The sequence below is a fragment of the Phyllostomus hastatus genome, unplaced genomic scaffold (genome assembly GCF_019186645.2).
Source record: "Phyllostomus hastatus isolate PE091 unplaced genomic scaffold, TTU_PhHast_1.1 phas_contig_86, whole genome shotgun sequence".
Taxonomy (NCBI): domain Eukaryota; kingdom Metazoa; phylum Chordata; class Mammalia; order Chiroptera; family Phyllostomidae; genus Phyllostomus; species Phyllostomus hastatus.
The window spans coordinates 54,064,220-54,084,287 of NW_025333977.1; the positions used below are offsets into that span (position 1 = coordinate 54,064,220).

The window sequence follows — 20,068 nt, forward strand, 5'->3', positions numbered from 1 at the left end:
AAAGAAATATCTTGAATTCCCCTTGGGATCTACAAAACAAGCAAAATAATTACCTCCCTCCACTGCTCACAGCTTCGCCTCCTCTCTGATAAGTTACTAGAATGTCACAAAAAAAGAGAAAATTAATATACATGTTTATATTTGTACATCAAAAGCTAATACATTTGAGCATCTTTCTAAATAAAAATGCATTCTCCCTTTCTACTTAGAAGCAATACAAAAATCATCACAGGAGGTAGCAGATGTCTGATTCAACTAGTATTTTTATCATTTTATACAATTATATGTTACTTTATTTATAAATGTGCCCACAAGGTTGAGAACTGAGCAAAGATGAACTTCAGTACCCTTTTATTAAATATAACTGTCACACATTCATACATAGATTTATATTTTGAGTTCATTATTAGATCACATGACTTCATGAATTTATCTAAGTGGAATCTTAAATTTGGAGGAAAACCCCTATTAGACTATTTTCCCATGGGTACCAGTAAGACAAAGATAAATGTTAAAATAAACCTTCTCTCTCTCCACACACAAAGATGTGTATGCAAGCCAAGTTGTGACTATCAATTAATGCAGCCTGTTTTCATTGTGCTTTAGAGAAACTCTTCTCATTATATTTTCATCAGACATGTATATGGAGTAAAATACATATTTTAATGCTCTTGAAAGCATTCCTCAGCTTAATAAGTTATGGGCACAACAATTTAGCCATAATAAAACAAGATTTGCACATAGGCAAAGGGTTAAGAAGATTAGCTTTTCTGTAAATACAGACACATTTTCTAAGAAGAAATGTGTTTCTAAAAGCTGCCAAATTCTGCGACTTAGACGAACTCCAAACTGGGAGTCTGTTAAGGAGAGATAACTGCTTGCAGTGATTACAATAACTGGATTAGAAACGAGGAGGCAATGCCATAGGTGTATCTTTTGCTAGAGCGATGCGAAAGAAGAGGGCCCACTTTGAAAGAAACCAAATAGAACAGAACATTAGGTTTCTGACTTGGGAAAATGAAAAGTTTTATCTTCACATGTGCTAGATTATTTTGGCTACCTTCAAGAAAGTTGATTCTATGAACAGAGAATTGAAAGGGAGAGAAATTTTTGTTGAAAAACCTGAAAGCTTAAGTTAAGGGAAAAATGCACTGCCAAGTATGAAATAATCAATAAGATCATTAACGTGTTAAATCATGCTGCGGGTAGACACAGTGTGTCTATCTAATGAAACACATGCATACAAGGCTAATGTGGAATGTGCAATGTGGAGTGTGAATAAATAACTGCGTTAAATGGGTGAAAAGCAACACCAACCATTTCTGCTTCAAATGCATGCCTCACATGAGTAAATGAAGTATTGTATTCTACTTAAGTCCTTTCCCCCAACTTACTGCAGAAAATGAAATAAAAACAGAAACACAATAGTACAACACATGCCAAATTAACAAAGAAAAGGAGGAGGGTAAGTGCAAATATATACCTGTTGGTGTGAAGGTAAAAGACGGGACTGAAAAATCAAAACAAAATATAAACCAGTTATTAAGCTGAAGAGAGAAAGGGAACATATCACATTAGTATAAATCAAGCAGACAGCTGAACATAAAACAAATGTAAATAACTAAGCCAGTAGTTCTGACATTCTGATATATGAATCAAAGTAAATCTGAGGTTAAAAAGAGAAGCTTGTCTCTACAAGTACCATTTTGAAGTGTCTGACATTCTCTAGCACAGAGGGAAACTGTGCTGGGTTAGCCCGTGAATGACCCTGCATTTGGTAATGCAGTCAGCCCAGGGCTTCAGTACAAACAGGGCTCCTCTACTATAAATCATTTCCAAATACAGATGATGGATTCTTAAACAAGTATTGTCAGGGTTTTGCTTGAACCTTATCTAGAAATCTGAAAGTAAATGCTTATTAAAGTGGACTAATAGATACTTAAATATTCGTCATTAAGAGACAGAGACAGATTGAGGGGAGAAGAGAGAAAGGGGAAGAAAGCAGGAAAGGAAGGAAGAAAGGCAGGTTGGAAGAAAATAAGAAAGGCAGAGAGGTAGAGAGACAGAAAAAAAAAGAAAAGAAGGAAAGCAAGAAGGAAGGAAGAACTGGAACAAAGAGAACCATAAAACTGAACTCTTTCAATACCTGAAACCTTATTTTTATAAATAGTGCAATGCTGCATTTTTATCATCAGAAACATTTGTGAATGGACAGAAGAAATGGGGAGTTTTAATCTTTAACTTCTCTGTTTTAGTTCATGTTTAGAAGCTTTGTAGGAGTAGGTTGAGCATTTTGTTTTAATGCCACAATCTGGAAGCTAAACAATAGAACAATAACACCCCTCTGCAAACCTTCTCTCTGTAGTAATAAATCTTAATCTAATCAATAATGCCTGAAATTGAACTGCAGACCTCAAAAGTAGCAGCCTTGCCTCCCCCATTTTTCCTATCTTCTCCCATTCCTGGGTGTTGGATAACACCAAAGCCTTTTCCATGTAATTCATAGAGGATGGAGGCTGACTTATTTTCCAGGCTCTTCACACTGTCTGGTGAGGAAAGCAAGGAAACCTACATTACCTCCTGAAGACTAAAGTTTGCTTTCAAAAAATCCTTAAAATATACAAACTATAATATTGATTAGCTAACATGGATGAAAAGGCTGCCAACAAATGTATTTTCCACTTCACATTTGAAACTGACTATAGGATTCGACCTTTGGGGGATGCACTGTGGAAGGCTACAGCAGCCTGCACCATGGTCACGGCTTAGCAAACCATTTTATCTCTGGGCATACTAGACAGAACAAAAAAAGAAACCTCAGTGAGTGCACCTGATTTATGCACTGGCCTTCGCTTGCAGCATGGCAGTCCCTGTCTGAAGAATGTATTGTTTTCTTTCAGTAAGGTCTTTTCACAGAGTCCATGTAATATAGCTACATTCAAAGATTCAGAGCTGTAGTAACAAGTCTCCATAAATAAATAAATAAATAAAGGAATGAATAAGGTACATTGGAAAGTAAAGCTATTCAGGCAAGAACAGAGTGCTTGAACATTAATTTGCAGTCACAAGGACACAGGGAAAATAGAAAAGGTCCTTGTCAGTACTCCTAAGCTCACTGCCACCCCAGTTTAAGGAACTGAAGAGATGAAAAGAGGTCGGCCTAAGTGAGATTTTTACAGCATGCACACCAAAGAACAAATTAATTCCAAAGCTTCCAATAATATGGCACAGTCTGTCTGCCCAGCGATGTGGGGCACTGTGTGAGTGTATGTGGATGGGGCACCTGGAGTTCTCACAGAAGGAACGCCTGCAGATTAATTGTGGGGGGGGCGATGCTCATTACTACCCAGTCATGCTCTGACTTGATGGTTTCTAGGCCAACTGGCTCTTTTACATTAACTTTTAAAAATACTTCACTTCCTTTTTTTCTGTAATTACTCTTTGTCATTTCTGACATAGACAATTTAAGATTTCAGGATGTATTTTTTTAAATTTCATAGAAACAGAATTATGAAAAAGTGCCAACAAGGCAAAATGAAGAAAGCAGAATCCAAAGCTCACCAATTACATTTGTAATTATGTTCTATGAGTTCTGCTTAAACAAAAGCTAGTTAAAAGGACAATGATATTAGTTTAATAGGTTTTGCAGAAAGGGCACTAGGCATTTGCCAGCATGCTTAAAGAACATTAGTAAAGGAAAAGAAACATTTCAGAAAGGAAGAGGTTTTCATGTCACATATTTAGATTTCAAGACAACTGAGCATTACATTGTTGTAACTGCACAGCTACAGCCCTTTATGACAATAAGAAATACAGGATTCCTGCAGAATTCAAGAGACTCTACATCTATATGCTAATTAGTAACTTTTTCCTTATTTGAATCGGATTTTAAAACACAACACCCAACACTCTTCTCTGTTCCTTCTCAGCTCCACAACACAGGCACCCCCAAACCCCTTCTCTGCACAGTTTCTTGGACAGAGGTTATTTTACGGTAACACGCTGCCTGACATTGTTCTACTCTGTGTACACAATGAGCTCCAGTGCCCTTTGTGGTAACATCTAAGCCCTCATTTTTCATTTCGCTGACATTCTACTTCATCTCCAGAGTGGGCACATACCTGAAAAAGAAAACTTTGGGGGATCATGATGCTAAGGGCAAGGTGTGTGCAGAAGGGGCTGCTGTGTAGCCACAGGCCTGGCGCACACCAACTCACTTCTACAGCAGGGGCGACGGAGCTCTGTTGGCTCTTTCTGGCCAAGACCCTCTGTGACCGAGACTCACAGATTTCAGACTGCCATTGCAGACGGCGTTGTAAGTTATATAGGGATATTCCAACCAGCACCGCAAACTCTTGCTTTGCCATTTCATTGGTCAGGGAAATGACTTGGCCAAGACATATAGGAAATGCTCACTGAGGAAATAGGCAGACATTTCATTTTATTTTTTAAGGTTGCTGAAGATAAGGGTGGGAATGTGTTTTTGGTACTTTAAATTTGCATTGTGGCAAAGCAAAAGTGTTGTCTTAACTTAAGTCAAGGCCCTTTAACTAGGGGGAATGTATAATTTGTGATACAAACCAGAGCAATTTTGAGAGCAAAAGGAGCACTCTGAAAATTTAGTTGGGCTAAGACATAAATTGGGACTGTCCCCTGAAAACTGGGACTCAAAGTCATCTCACTCACAGCCCAGGTCTGAGGCCCAGAACCGATGAATATACTTGAGGGTAGGGGGGAGAGTATCTGTCTGACAGTATTACCAAATCACCTGAGAGAATGAAAAATACAAATCATCGATCTGCAGACTTTCCAGATATGTGGCAAGAGTGTCTGAAGTACCTTGGCATATTTGATTCATCCATAAAATCGTAAACAATAGGAGGCAAGTAACCTTTATCTTCTAAAACTGTAAACATATTTGTAACAAAATCACCATCACCAATTAACAGCATATACAAAGTCAACTCCGCAACTTTAAATATAGCAATAAAAAACTACTAAATCTCCTCTCTTTTCAACCTGAAGGACCTCATTTGGTCATGCATTTCATATTCACTGAAGACTGATACATTCAGGGGGAGCAGGTGGAAAGAAGGGGAAGGACTGGACAAAGTGTGGGAATTGACTGTGGGAGCAAGGTGGAGGGTGCAATGGGCGGAGGAGGGCAAAGAAGGAAAAACTGGGACACCTGCAATAGAGTAAAAATAAAAAATATTTTAAAAGAAATGACTAGTTTATAAATAATCATAAAAATAATGATTATACAAATAATCTCTTTAGCTTCACAAAAGCAACAATGCCACCTCAAAGCTGTGTGGAAGAGTTTGAAGCTTGTTTTTGTAATTTTGGTGACAGGAGACCAAAAAGTTTACTTGGGAATATAAAGCAAACAAGTCATTCCCTAAGAGAGCAAGGGAACTGTAGAACAACCAAGGGTAGATCTACCTGGGAGAAACACATTTTAAAGGAACTGAACCTGAAACTGATGTGCTATATTTGCAGCATTGCCACTCAACACAAGTTAATATGTAGATATCACAATAAAATAAAAGCACTTTTGAAAATCTTTATGTATTAAGATAATTTAATACAGGACATGTATATAATCCTACATAACTTGGAGTCACAGATGAACATCAGGAGTTACGTCAACATAGTAAAGTATGAAAAACTTAGGAAAGCTAATACCTTTTCTGATACCAGCATAAGTGCTTGTCAGCCCGTTTCTCTTCTTTCGGTGCCGGTACAGCCAGATGCTGAAGACCATGAGGATAATCCAACAGGCCGCCCCGATGCCCGCGATGAACGCCGGCTGCTTCACCACATCGGAGATCTGCTGAGCAAGACTGACTTGATCCTCAGGGGACACAGGGTTTCCGTGGGAATCTGAAAGGCCGTCATTTGATTAATTTGGTTTTAAAACTCAGTGAGATAATGAACTCATAGCTTACATTATGTAAAAGTGCCATCATTATTTCGTTCATTTTTGGACAGGGCTTCTGTTTTTCAACTTGCCACACCAGCATTTTTAGTTAAAATAATTCATGATATTTTCAGCAAAATTATGTTCATTTATTTTAATTCAAAACAAATGTGATATAATTTCATGAAATATATATTTAATATAGGCAAATGAACAGGATTTCTATTTTTTTCCGGAGAAAACTCTGCAGCTTATTGCTCAGATCACTGGTAGGTTTTAGGGGAAAGTGCTGTAAGTAAAAACTACAATTCTAAAAAATGAGATATTTTAATGCAAATATACAGATAAAGATCCCAAATAAATGATCCCAGTAAAAATGATATATACTTTCTTGGACTTCTGTAGAAACCCTCAATTATATGTTCTTAAAAAAAGGTAAGTAGTGAAATTTTATTTCCTGTGTAAGGTCGTGATTGAAAAAAATGTGTGTGTCTCACGCCACCAACCTCCCCCCCACACACACACAGACTATATATTCTAATGCTCTTAACTGACTTAGAAACCCATTATTTGAACCTATGTTCAGGAGGGCCTATAAAATTCAAGATTATTAAAAAAACAATGAAAAATAATGATAATGTTACCATTGAAAGAACTATAAATAATCTTTCTTTTGAAACAATAACCATGGCCAACAATAAATACAGGAACATTAAAAATGGACAAGAATGATCAGGTTTTATGAATATTATAAAAAGCTTATATTTTCTGAAAGCTATTTTGATTCAAGAATTAAACATGGAGTTTATGGCTAATAAAATTTATTTATTTTACATTTATGTTCAAACATACTAAGATACTGGTTTTTCAAGTCCACCATTTCATCAAGCCCACAGAGCCGTCTGGTCCTCTGTAGCCGACTGGAAGCTGCCACTCTGTTGTCAGAGCAATACCCTCCCCTTCACTGGCACCCAGTGATGCCCACCCAGGGGGAAGCCAGTGGGCAGAGCTCCCGTTCCTGTCTGCAGTCGTGTGTTCCTCCCAACATCTGGTGAGACAGGAGGGTGACTGCCCACTTCTTTGGGATGGGGCTTTCTGAGAATTACTAAACCATTTGGCTCTGATAATGTTCAGCTAACACAACCTGCTTTAAAATACAAACATTTGTTCCACTCTAAAAATCCTTTATTGTTCAGAAAAATAATGGGTATAGCTCATCGTGTATGAACAACATTTCTCAAATAGAAAAAAAACATCCCACAGATTACTTTTTCTTATTAAATGTCACTGCACCCCCATCAGGCACTGGCAGGAAACAGAAGCGGAACTCATGGTTAAGGAGCTGCAGCCTAAGGAGCTGCAGCCTTAGGAAAACAGCACCCGCTTCTCTGTAAAATGGCTAAATTGCTACTTGTGTTGTGTGTGGTTTTTATTTATTTACTCTTCTTTCTTGAACAGAATTTCAGGTTTCATTCTATGGAGGGTCAAGGCTGAACAACCTACTTTCACAAGCAGTCATCGGCCTTCCACTGTTTATTGACTGTAAGTTTTATTTCCTATTCCAGACCCTTTTATCTATGGTTCTCCTAAGAGCACTTCATCTTCTGAGAGTTGGCCAAGCAGACCTAGTCTTTTTATTCTTAATACATGCTTTATGTCTGCTGGTTTTATAGATTTCATGGTTATTTGTGCAAGGTTAAGTTGGGTAGCTTCTGATTTTATGGAGACAGACAAGAGAGGTTCCATGCACATGACCAGATGGGCTTAACAGAATACAATGTGGTGTGATTGGTGAATTGAAACGCTCGCTCTCTGTCTCAGTCCTTGTCTCACTGCAGCTGAGGCTATATTAGGGTATGGAAAAAATGGGAACACATTTCTAATTTCAAGAAAACTTATCTGACCCTTAAATCCCATGATTTAAATCTTGAATAAATAAAATTGACATGCTCTTTTTCCCAATTTAGTTTTGAAAACCCAGAACTAGAAGCCACATGCTATATAAAAATAGGTAAATAACATCAACAATATCTAGGGTTATCACAATGTAACAACCTATAATTTCAATTTTAATACTGATGTTTCACAAAACTGGGCAACTGAGTAAAAACGTCTATGCTAAACTGTTCCCCACCCGCCGTATCTTATATAACACTGTAACATTGTATATTGCATGAAATTTTGCAACAAGTTAACCAAAAATAAACCATGAAGCTATTTTTACTTAAAAGTTGTGTATATATAAGCACTGCTTAAAAATACCCTAAATGTAAAATGTAACCGAGAAAGCAAATTGTGGCCACTGCTGTTTGCCCTAAAGGTCTGACAAGAACCCTCAGAGCCTGGAGCTATTGGGAGGTACTCCCTAGCCAGTGACAGCATTTTGTGATGTTCCTGTCCATCTACTGGTAATCACGTGACTGAGTTCTGGGCAGGAGCCATGGGCACTGTTACACCCTCCTGCAAACTGTGTGCCTCAACACCTCCTTTCTGCTCACCCAGTGCCCACCTTGGAAGCCCTGTGTTAAAGAGGGTAAGCTTCATCAGAACGTGATCCTCCCTGCCTCCTTGCCTGCTGGGTACAGAGTTCCTCCTCCCAGACACCGGCCTTCGGGGGAACTTCACTGTGTTATACTACAGGAGTTCTGCAAATGTGTATTACAGCAGCTGGCATTGTCTTAACAATGGGACATGAATAACAGTTTCCAAATCAAATGTAAAGTTCCTCATGTGTAGCAATAAAGTTTATTCAAAGCCAAATGTTTCTTCATTTTGTTTTGAAATAATTTCTAGAATGTCATCAACATTATCAACATGCAAAAATACTATGTACTTATTTAACTATAAAGATTCATATATCTGATGCTTTTTCATAAATTAGCAACTGACATAAAATATCACTAATGCTTAACTCCTGATCTGGAACAAACAAACACAAAGTTGACTATATACTTCTTGGCATGTCTCATAATTATGAGACAATGAAACAATTATGAAACAATTCAGTTATGTCTCATAATTTAAATGTTTCCTCTTACTATCTGACCCTTTTCTCGCCCCTTTCCATTTACAATAGTATTTTCCCTGGCGGAGGAGCTCTGTTCGTTAGAGAGTCGTCCCGATATGCCTAGACTGCAGGCCCAATCTCTGGTCAGGGCACATACAAAAAGCAACCAATGAATAAATAAGTGGAACAACAAATCAATGTTTCTCTCTCTCTCTAAAAATATAAATAAACAGAATAGCATTTTGTTTGCTGTTTTGTTATTGTATGGCTTAGATTTTACTGGTAACCACTTTTAAAGTTGGGTCTTATGTTCATGCCACATTGTCTATTGTGGATTTTTGTAATGAAGGATTCTCTGTCAGTTTTTGCCTACTCATCTAACTTTTGAAGCACACACTATATTTAACTTTATAAATAATTACCATATAACCATATTCTAATGCACTTTGACATCTCAATCTATTTTTGTTATGAAAAGCAATTACAACTTAAAATAGACACAAAAATGGTAAATATAAATTACAATATTATTGCTATAAGCTTTAATACCTAGTATAAGTTTTGACTGAAAGTTTGTTTTATTTTAATCCAAATGACTGTAATTTCTATGAAGGTGTAGATTGTGTCTTTCTTGTTCGCTGAAGTACCTTTGGTGCTCAATTAATTGTATTTGTTGACAAGATGGTAATAATTTAATAGGACAGGATTAGGATGACACAGCACGACAGACTTTTGCTTCAAAAGTCATTCAGAACATGTGCTTGCATACATTTAAGTTTACTTGTTGTATATATTAAAGCCAGCACCATCATATTGTAGCTGCACTGTCACATTCCATATTTTACTCAACTTGCCACAGCAGCTCCACTACATTGAAAACGAAGAGAAAGGGGAGAGGGGAGGAGGAAGGGAGGGAGGAAGGAAGAAGGAAGGGAAGGGAGGGAGGGAGGGAGGGAGGGAGGGAGGGAGGGAGGCGGGAGGAAAGAAGGGAGGGAAAGAAAAACAAAGAGCTAGGCCAAAGGGAAGAGGGACAGATACTCTCCAGCTGGACTTGCAACAGCACTTACCTAACTGGATGAACTGTGGCTCGCTCTTCACCCCAGGCCCCGCCCCTGTGCTGGCTGCCACCTCCACACTGTATCGGATTCCAGGAACCAGAGAAGGAATGACCACAGAAAAGGTGGAACCATCTACTGTCTTGTTTATGTGGTAACGAGTTTCATTGCCCAAACACCAAACCTGTCAGAAGAACACAGTGAAAGTTAAGCTGGAAAATTATTTAAGTTAATGCAAAGATCAACATAGTATGGTGGTTTTAAACATAGTTCCGTTCCCTTATGAGCCTAATATGGGGAGTTTTAAAGTCTGTTTTCCCCAGGATCTAGTTCTAAAAGGATGCTTCAGGCAGGCCTAGTGTTAGCAGGCTTATCAAGACCTCTTTCACTTTCCCATATACTTTTAAAGTATTGCAGATGATGAGTCTAAATTTTTGCTTGACTACACTGGTTACTATCAGCACATATCACTGGTGTTTAAAAAAGAACATAAGAAATGGCTGTGTATATCTGGATAAAGGACAAGAGCTTACCTAGCAGCCTTCGGCATTTGTATTACCATTATGGGCTAGGTGTGATGCTAGATGGCCAGATAGCACAAAACAAAGACAGGAGGAAACTCTGAGCCTAGGAATATACTTCAACAGTTCTCTGAGTACTTGAACAACAATTAAAATTTTTAAAAATGTTAAAAAAAAACCAGTTCTCTGGGATAAAGCAACCTGGCACCATCACAGTCACATTACCTTTTCTATCAAAACCAAGAAGCAATTGTCTTAAAAAGAGACAGAGCTTCTGTGACAGACTCACAGATGGAGAACAGATGACAGCTAGTGGGCAGGGTTAGGGGGTGGAGAGACTGAGCAAAAAGGAAAAAGGACTCATGGACATGGACAACAGTGTGGTGATTGCTCGGGGAAGGGAGGTAAAAGGGGAATAAATGGTAATGGGAAAAATATAATAAAGGAATTGGTTACTAATAAAAAATAAAAGAGCAATAATAAAAAATAAAGTAAAAATGTAACTAAACATAGGAATTATTGTAGGATTTTACTCAGACTATGATATGGTAATCTATTAACAATAAGAAAATCAGAACACTGATCTTGTATTTAATATGAATATTAATTAGTCTTTGATAACAGGTGATCATAAATAGCATGACTTGAAAGAAAAATATTCTTATAAGAAAATTACTGTATATCTCATTGAATTTGATAATAACATTTGTGACAGAAATTTAGTTTTAGGAAATAAATATTTCTGAACTGTACTATAATCCTTAATTTAAATTTCACTAAAGGGTTATTTAATCACAGGATGATCTTTGGCAACGTCCAAAGACATGGATATGGCGCATGACAGCACTTGGACTCAGTTTCCACACGAAACAACTCATGGAGTGGTAACCACGCCCTATACTCTGTATGATGTCCTCCAGCAAGATGCGGGATTAGCCTCAAGTAGCCTGTTGTCCCAACTGTAATAGGAAAGGGGATTTAAAATAAATCTAAGAGTATCAGTGTCCTCTACCATGAGGGTAATAACCTTGATTTTTTATCTTTGAAAGTTAATATTATTTTAATATAGTTTCAATGCATAACACCAGCAAATGGTCAGATTCTATACCAGGATCTGACCATTTGGAAATAAAGAGCCCTTTGTGATTCCCCCCATCTCAATTACATTATGCAGTTGAACCAAAGCCACAAACTGATTTTGTACCAGTAAATCAGGTTCTGAAAGGCATTTTATTATTTTAAATTGACCATGAAGTTAAGTGAAATCCACTCTTTCACATTTCTTTAGGAGAGAAATGAGTTTTGACTCTTAGGGGAAAATGCCTACATTACACAATTTTGCTTGAGAGCTGAGATACCACCTCATTTTAAATCCTCAAAAACCTTTGTAACAGTTTATTTTTGAGAACTGAACCATAGTATCCTGACACTCCCAGTATTGAAATAAACTTGAAACTCATCAGAAGGCACTTAAAACAGTGCAGACTCTTACCTTTCAATGATTCAATCACATTAGAAGATCTGATTTAAACTGCCATAAAACAACTATAATTCATTTATGTATTTAAGTATTGTAAATACTTTTTAAAAGTTGCCCTTTACAAGTGTACACAAATTTTCTGTATTTTAATAAATTCTTTAAAGTTAATAAAACTATATCTAAAGCTATGTGCAGTATATACGGTTATTAGGCAAATTGCTACTCAAAAGAACATTTATGATCTTTTGGGGGGCTTTAATCAAGAATGCACATCAGAATCACCTGGAAAGATCTACCAAAATATATACACAAGAGCCCTATTAGAATGACTGAATCTGAATTTCTGTGAATGGAGGTCAGGCACTTCTGTCTAAAAACTATGTCCACAAGTGATTCTGATGCTAGCATGTAATTACACGTACAAGGGAAATGTGTTCACCTGCTGACATTAGTTTCACATCAAAGGCACAGCATAAAATATTCAGATATATGAGATAATCTACTAAGTGTAACAATTTAGCTAATAATTAGAAAAATACTCAGGTGTCATGGAAATTTTAAGCAGTGTCTAGAGAAATACTTGTTTTGCAATTACAATTTTTTGGTGTGTACTGTTTACATAAGTTTGAAAAAGGACACATAAATCTCTTTTTTATTGAGACTGCCTGATTCAAAATCATTTACCATAACTCATTAAGACTATCCCATAACACAAATTCATTGTCAGGATAAATGTCATGTCCTAACTTAGTTTTTATTGTATGTTGGCATGCTTAAAAACCTTTGCACAAAATAAATCAGTGTGAGACTCTCTAAATTCAATGAATAGAGCCATTGTTTTCATAAGTAAAAATAATTATGCAGAATCATATTAAATCACTTAATAATATATCATATATTTTAAAACTTCATTTAAACATGCATAAGTTTACATTTGACCATACAATTTCTCTCATATGTGGAACCTAATGAACAAATTGAAGTAACAAGCAAGACAGAGGCATTCTCACAGGCGGGGAGCTGGATAATAGCTAAGGGGAGTGGAGTTAAGAGGTGCATGGGCTGAGCAAAAAGGAAAAAGGACCATGGACCACAGTGTGGTGATTGCCCGGGGGATAAGTGTAAGGGGACTAAACGGTAATGGAAAGAATAAAATAAAACAGAAAAAAAAAACAAAATAAAAATCACTTAAAAATAAATTTACATTTGAATTTCCTCTGAGACATAATTTTGTTTAGAGACTAAAACAAAATTTATGGGTAAAAACTGATTTTCATACACATTAAGATGTATTTTTTAATCTTCGCTTCAAAGTTCTAAAATTTCAAGCATGCTAAAATGAAAAATAAACCACAATTATTGGAATATAACTCATAGCCAATTTCATAGGCAATCCAATTCTACAAGAAATATATTTAATTGACTTTTGAGGACAAAAAAAATTTTTATTAGCATTTACATTTGTTATTTATGTAAAATTACATTGACCTATATATTTTGTGATAAATCAGATGCTCTCTTTCAAGTTATTTTTTTCAAATGGCCTAAGAATTAGTATTCCACAATTACTTAATAAACAGGAAAGTGTTTTAGTTTTACATAATGCTATACAGACCAGCAGATGGCGCCCAATATCCACACACGATTTAACCAAGCTTTCTTTTTCTTTTGTAGGGGAAGACAGATGTCCACTAGTCATTATTATATTATTACCTTATACTCTTGGACCATTCCATTTTGAGTGTCTTCTGGAGGTGGCTGCCAACTAACAAGAATTGCAGTTCCGTTTCCATCATTCTTTGATACAGTTACACTTTGAGGTGGGGCACTGGGTGCTATTAAATTGTTTTAAAAAGATATGAGTACATCAGAGAACACTAAAAGCAAGCACTTAACATTTAAAGTCAAACAATAACTACATAAAATTTATATCAATAAAGATGCATCTCATGCAAGTCGGTATAGTCCCAAACTAAATTTTTTCTCAATGTGAATTTTTCAAAGCCAACATTATATAGATTATCTCCACAAAACCTCCAAAGAAAATTCTTATTTCTTTTACCCTGTTACCTTAGTCCCACACTCTCTCTGAAGATGTTCAAAAATCATCCATGATGTTAACTATATTCTATCATATATATACTTACAGTAATAAAGACATTTTAGGGAGCATTCTAGTTACTTTTCCAGAGTACAGTTGTAGTATGTAACAGTTTACCTTTATTTAAATACTGATTTCTAATTTCCAGCTACTGGGTGGCCAAGCATACTGGTTTGTGTAGAACTGAAGGGTTCCCAGGGACATGAGTCATAAGTATAAAATGCTTATGACCACCAGAAAGTCAGGGGCAAACCAAGACATTACTCACCTTCTTTACAAGTCATTACTCAAGATAACATTGAATAAATGAATGGAAAATAATGCAAAGGCAAGCAAATTGAAAACATTTCCTTCTGTAAATGTGAATTTTATTTCTGATAATTAGATATATCCTATATACCCCATCGAGCTGTACATTTTTGTATAGGTCTCTATTAAAGCAAGTGTTACAGAATTTTGTTTTAAAATTCTATTAGCAAAATATACTGTTCAATATAAAAAGATAGTTAGTAATGTCACTATCAACATTAAACATTTTCAATCAAGTTAATAAAGCCTAACAAATGCACTGCAACACACAAAAATTACACACTTCACTGTACTTGCCTTCTTCCAGGGTTTTGGCAAATTTAATTTCACTGTCTGCTCCTTGAAATTCATTAAAAAAGGGACGAGCCTTAATTTCATAGTTGACTCCCTTTTTGAGATCAGGGATAACCACACTATTTCTGGTTGGCGTCCTCACTTCAAAAACTAACCACTCCGATTCACCACGGTTCACTCCAGACGGCCGATAAAGAACTTTATATCCTTGGATATACTGAGACTGTTGGTCCACCTATTAAAATGACAAGTACAAATGTAACCATTAATATTTTTATTGGTTTATCAGAAAGTTTTGAAAATTAAATGTGACAACATACAAAAAAGTATATTTGGTTTCATTCTGTGGTTTTCCAGTTTACATAAAGTGGAATACTAAAAACAAATCACTATCTTTTTTGTGATGTGTTCCCTTTTTAAGCTTAATATATAATATTAGTTATTAATTTCCATGCTCCACGCAGATGTGAGTCATCCAAGCACTTCTGTGACCGACATCTAGACAGATGCCTGTCAAGGCTCAAGAGGATATGGAAATAAGAAGTGTTTTACCATTTTCTAATTTTAAAAGCCTAAAGGCTACCCACACGTACTTATAAGTTAGAAAACATCATGTGACAAAGATCCTATTCCAACATATATCTTCATAATTAATACTCTGTTTCTTCCCTGAGACTGGTAAAGTCCATTATTGCAAGCTAGTAGAAAATACACATAAAAATAAAAATTTTCTCTGTTCACAGTGAGTCAACAGGTAACATCATAAAAATATTACCACATTATAAAGTTATAGGTGGAGAGTGACTAACAGATACAGACATATATAGATATATATATATAAATTATATATATACAAATTTTATATATATACATATATATAAAATTATGGGTCTGTCCAGAAAGTATCCAGTCATGCAGTAAGAAAAAGAGAGACATTTACTGAAGAAGTTACAACACACAGAAACATTGTACATAAGATAATGATGCCTCAGTCCCCTTCAAAGTAGGCACCTTGGGACCTCATGCAGCTCTCCCAGCATCTTCCACTGTTCAAAACACTGTGCAAAATTCATTGTTGGAGTCAACATCAGTTGCCCTGTTGTACTTTCCTGAATCTCATCGATGGTCTGAAATCTCTCCCCTTTCAAAGCTGATTTTAGTTTTGGGAAAAGCCAGAAGTTGCAGGGCACTGAATGTGGACTATAGGGGGGCTGAGTCACCTGGGTGATCTTTTGTTTTGCCAAAAAACTTTGCATGAGACTGACACATGAGTGGGCATGTTTTCGTTATGAAGCTGCCAATCACCAGTTGCCCATAGCTGCAGCCGTTTTTGTGGTATGGCATCTCTCAACTGATAAAGAACATTGAGGTAGCACTCCTTATTAACTGTTTGGCATGGAAGGCCATATTTGTAATGGACAACACCTTCCCAGTCAAAAAACATAGTTAACATGGTATTGATCTTGCTGTGACTTTGCTGCACCTTCTTAGGCCCTGGAGAACCAAGCAACTTCCATTGGGACGACTGGGCCTTCATTTCTGGATCACAGATGTAGACCCATAATCCATCTACAGTTATGACCTTCTTGACAAAACCTGGTTCACTGGTAGTGGTTTGGATCATCATTAGCAACTACAGCACAATGTTCCTTCTGCTTTGGTAGCAGAAGCTGAAGAATGAATTTTACCACAACATGTTTCATGCCAAGATCCTGCATCAAAATCTCAGACACAGAAGTTTTTGGAATCCCCTGATCAGCTTCTGTTTCTCGCACTGTTAGTTGCCCATCTTTGTTGATTGCAGCCTGTACACATTCAACATTCTTAGGTGTTCTGCCAGTTGCAGGCCTTCCAGAATGTAGATCACTTTCAACAGACACTCAAACACCTTTAAATGTTTGTGCCACACTTTTATTTGTGCTTCACTCATTGCATTGTCCCTGAAAGCCTTCTGAATCATATGAATAGTTTCCTTGGAGGAATGTTCAAGCTTAATGCAAAATTTGGTACAGATTCATTGCTCTACTTGCTCATTCATTTTGAATGCAATGGCCACACAGTACACATGCTCACTCAACAGCATCTACTGCCCCCACTGACTAGTACAGTGAAGTCCTCATTGTTTACCCACATGCGTTCCAGTCCATTCTCTTTGGCTGTCAGGTTACATCGATATTACTCAAACCATTCTCATTATATTGATAATGGCGGGCCTTTTTCCAGGCAGACCTCATATAATTTAATTACCTATTGTGCATAAATATTTTTTTTCCACATACTACTCTACCAGGAGCCACCTGGTTATTAAAACTTATTAAAACTTTGGTTAAATAGTTTAATCACAACAACGACTCACTGTCCAGTGCACTTCAATTGAAGAGGAAGAAAGGATGGTCGGGTTATGGAGGTGCAGCACAACATTTCCCAATTCCCGCTGGACCTGCTTGTGATCCACCCCCTGGCTGGTTGGGGGAACATCTGCAACAATGCAAGAACACTGAGTCAGACCTTACACTATGTTACTAACCGGAGTGATTGCAACTCTCAGAAAAGAAGAACCATTGTGACTGTGAAGCCAACCTGTGATGCAGAATAAGTTGAAACAAAGTAATCTTTTTATCAGGATCAGGAGGGTAGAGGAGGGGATACAGATATAGATCAGACACAGGTGCAGAGGCAAAGATAACAACAGCAAACAGCAGTGTTTGAGAGCTCCTCCTACCACGTGATATTTTTCCCCTCTGAGGATGAGGAGCACAGAGCAATCCCCTCTGAGTTTGTTACAAACTTCTGTAGTGGTCCTAATTATGCAAGGAAGAAAAGAGCCACAACGTGGAGCACAGTGGGTGGGTAATGAAAACAAAGGAGATAGAAGTAAAAAAGCAAGCACGAAGTCAGACACCTTACATATTAAAAGAAGGACGTGGGTGTCTTGCCAAATCAGGTATGTAAGTTATGGGCTGTGATGGGGTGCACAGGAGCCATCAGTAACACAGGACAGGCTAGGACAGGTTGGGCTGGGTCAGGCTAGCGAAAGTGGAGCAGATCCAATGAGAAAAGGGTATGTATTTAATTGATGATGTTCTGGTTTAATTTAGTTATAGTGTCAAGGCAAGAGTTTTTCATCTCAAGAACACCAAAATTTTGAAATGAGATTGAGAACACAGTAAAATTTTTTTCCCAACAAAAAAGGGTTCTGTTAAACTGACTAAAGTCATTGTTCAATAAAATCTGCAATTTGTACAAAGGTGTTCTAAATACAGATGTTTTGCTTAGTTTATAATCATTTAAGAGAACATGGGGTGAAAAAGAAAATAAAATTTTGTTTTGCATCCAGAATACTCAGAGTATTGTATCTTGGCTCATATATTGTAGATTATTTACCATCCATAAAGAACGACACAAGAATTTTAGTTTTCTGAATGATTAAATACTTTCAAAGACCTGGCTCTGGTAGACAGAAGAAACATGAATGAAAAACGAGATTGGTGAGTATCTTTGACGGAGTCCAGGGAAGGCAGGCAGATGGAAGAGGTGACTGATCGAGTGCTGGCCAACATTTTGAGAAATAATACCCTCGAATGCACATAGCATATTAAAATAAGCAAAATTAGAAAACAGCTAAGATAATTTTGGCTTTTCATCCCTTATCATACCTTAGAATATCTTTGGCTAATATTGACTTTCAGACTCCCTATGATCACAGCCTGCTGGTAGAAAGCACTAGAGCATTACTTCCCCATTTCAGACACACTTCCTTCCCGACTGTCTCATACTCTCCTATAACTTCAGCTCCCTTGTCCCTCAGGGTAAGAGTAAAGTCCTTGGAATAAGACAGACTTGGGCTCTCACCCCAACTCAACAACTTCGTGGCCATCTACCATTGGGATGGTTTCTAAACTTCACTATTTTTGTTTCTTCAACTGTCAAACAGTAATGCTGATGGGGCAGCTTCAGAGAACTGCATTTGGTAAGGCAGGTAGAGTGCTTTCTGTGAGGGCAGAGATCTGGTCGACCCTCACGGACCCAGACTACCTAGCACAGTGCCATGCATACAGAATGTGCTTATCAAGCTTTGGCTGAGTGAAAATGAATTAGCATACAGAAGAGACACATTATGTCAGCATCTGAACACATTTCCATCCTCAGGGAATCTTCTGCCTTTTAGAAAGTATCTTTTTTTTTTTTAAGATTTTATTTATTTATTTTTAGAGAGGGAAGGGAGAGAGAGAGAGAGAGAGAGAGAAACATCAATGTGTGGTTGCTGGGGTTTATGGCCTGCAACCCAGGGATGTACCCTGGCTGGGAATCGAACCTGGGACACTTTGGTTCCCAGCCCGCGCTCAATCCACTGAGCTACGCCAGCCAGGGCTAGAAAGTATCTTCAAACACATACATAAACCATTTAAAAAGATTTCACTACTATGATTTAATCAAAATCCTTAATTCCTGTGGTTTAAGATAAACTTGCCAATTAATGCCTTCATGAAAATGACTACACTTCCAAATTGAATGTAACCATTTTGACAACAGGAGTCTAGATTACTATTTTAGAAAATTTCCCATCAGAGAGAAAAATGGAAAATATTGTCTAATAATGTAACATTGAGAAGTTTATGAAGTGGTCCTGTATTGTCCTCATTCTTCTCCATCACCTGGAAGAAACACACTTCAATACAGATGGTCCTTCCCCACATTCAAAATGACATTTGGAGGAAACCTCAGATATGATTGCATCCAAATGCTTCCCCAATATGGGAACCCCCTTCACACAATCACTGAGGGGGGGGGGGTACGAATGCCCCACTCTGCTCTGTGTAGTAATGTCCTTGCCATCTATTCTGCACATGTGGTATCTGTGTGCATAGTCTTTAAAAAACAGGCACCACGGGCACTCTGTGGCCAGGACGTCTGCCTGAAGAACAGAAGGGACAGTGGCAACAACCACCCTCATCCCAACACTGACCACCACCACCTGTACTTGCCAGCTACTTATCTCGTCTTCCTTGCATTATCAAATGTTACTTTGGGGAAACATTTTGATTACTCTGTGACAAAGCTCTGACTCCAACACTAGGTAGGTCTACTTGACTCCTGAACTGGAAACCATGCCCTCTATTATTGCAGCTCTTCCTTTTGCCACAGCTCATTCGTAGGAATCTCCACTTGGGGATGACATTTCTGCAGCCACGTTGCAGAAAGTGATAGAAATTATGCCTCTAAGAATCAATTTTCAACAAGTCTTTTCTGAGTCATCTCTACCTCTGGCTCTTTCTCTTCTTGCTTACGTGTTCCGTACCCTCCAACTGTATTTCTTCCAGGTTCTTCTCCAGGTTCCTGCTATAGAAAATATTAGCCTGTGTTGGGAACCGCCCTGC

The 20,068-nt window shown here is 37.4% G+C and overlaps 1 protein-coding gene across 4 annotated transcripts in view; it reads right to left on the bottom strand.

Moving 5' to 3' along the window:
• ROBO1 (roundabout guidance receptor 1) overlaps positions 1–20,068 on the bottom strand; it is a 408,510-nt gene that overhangs the window by 49,665 nt on the left and 338,777 nt on the right. For 2 of the 4 annotated variants that reach the window (XM_045851194.1, XM_045851192.1), the window contains exons 14-20: positions 17,047–17,168; positions 14,694–14,925; positions 13,700–13,821; positions 9,998–10,169; positions 5,689–5,886; positions 1,484–1,510; positions 54–96 (exon numbers count right to left, since the gene is read on the bottom strand). In XM_045851194.1, coding sequence (XP_045707150.1) covers positions 54–96; positions 1,484–1,510; positions 5,689–5,886; positions 9,998–10,169; positions 13,700–13,821; positions 14,694–14,925; positions 17,047–17,168 — 916 coding nt within the window. The remainder of the gene's footprint in view (positions 1–53; positions 97–1,483; positions 1,511–5,688; positions 5,887–9,997; positions 10,170–13,699; positions 13,822–14,693; positions 14,926–17,046; positions 17,169–20,068) is intronic. The other 2 variants (XM_045851195.1, XM_045851193.1) reach the window with 1 other exon arrangement.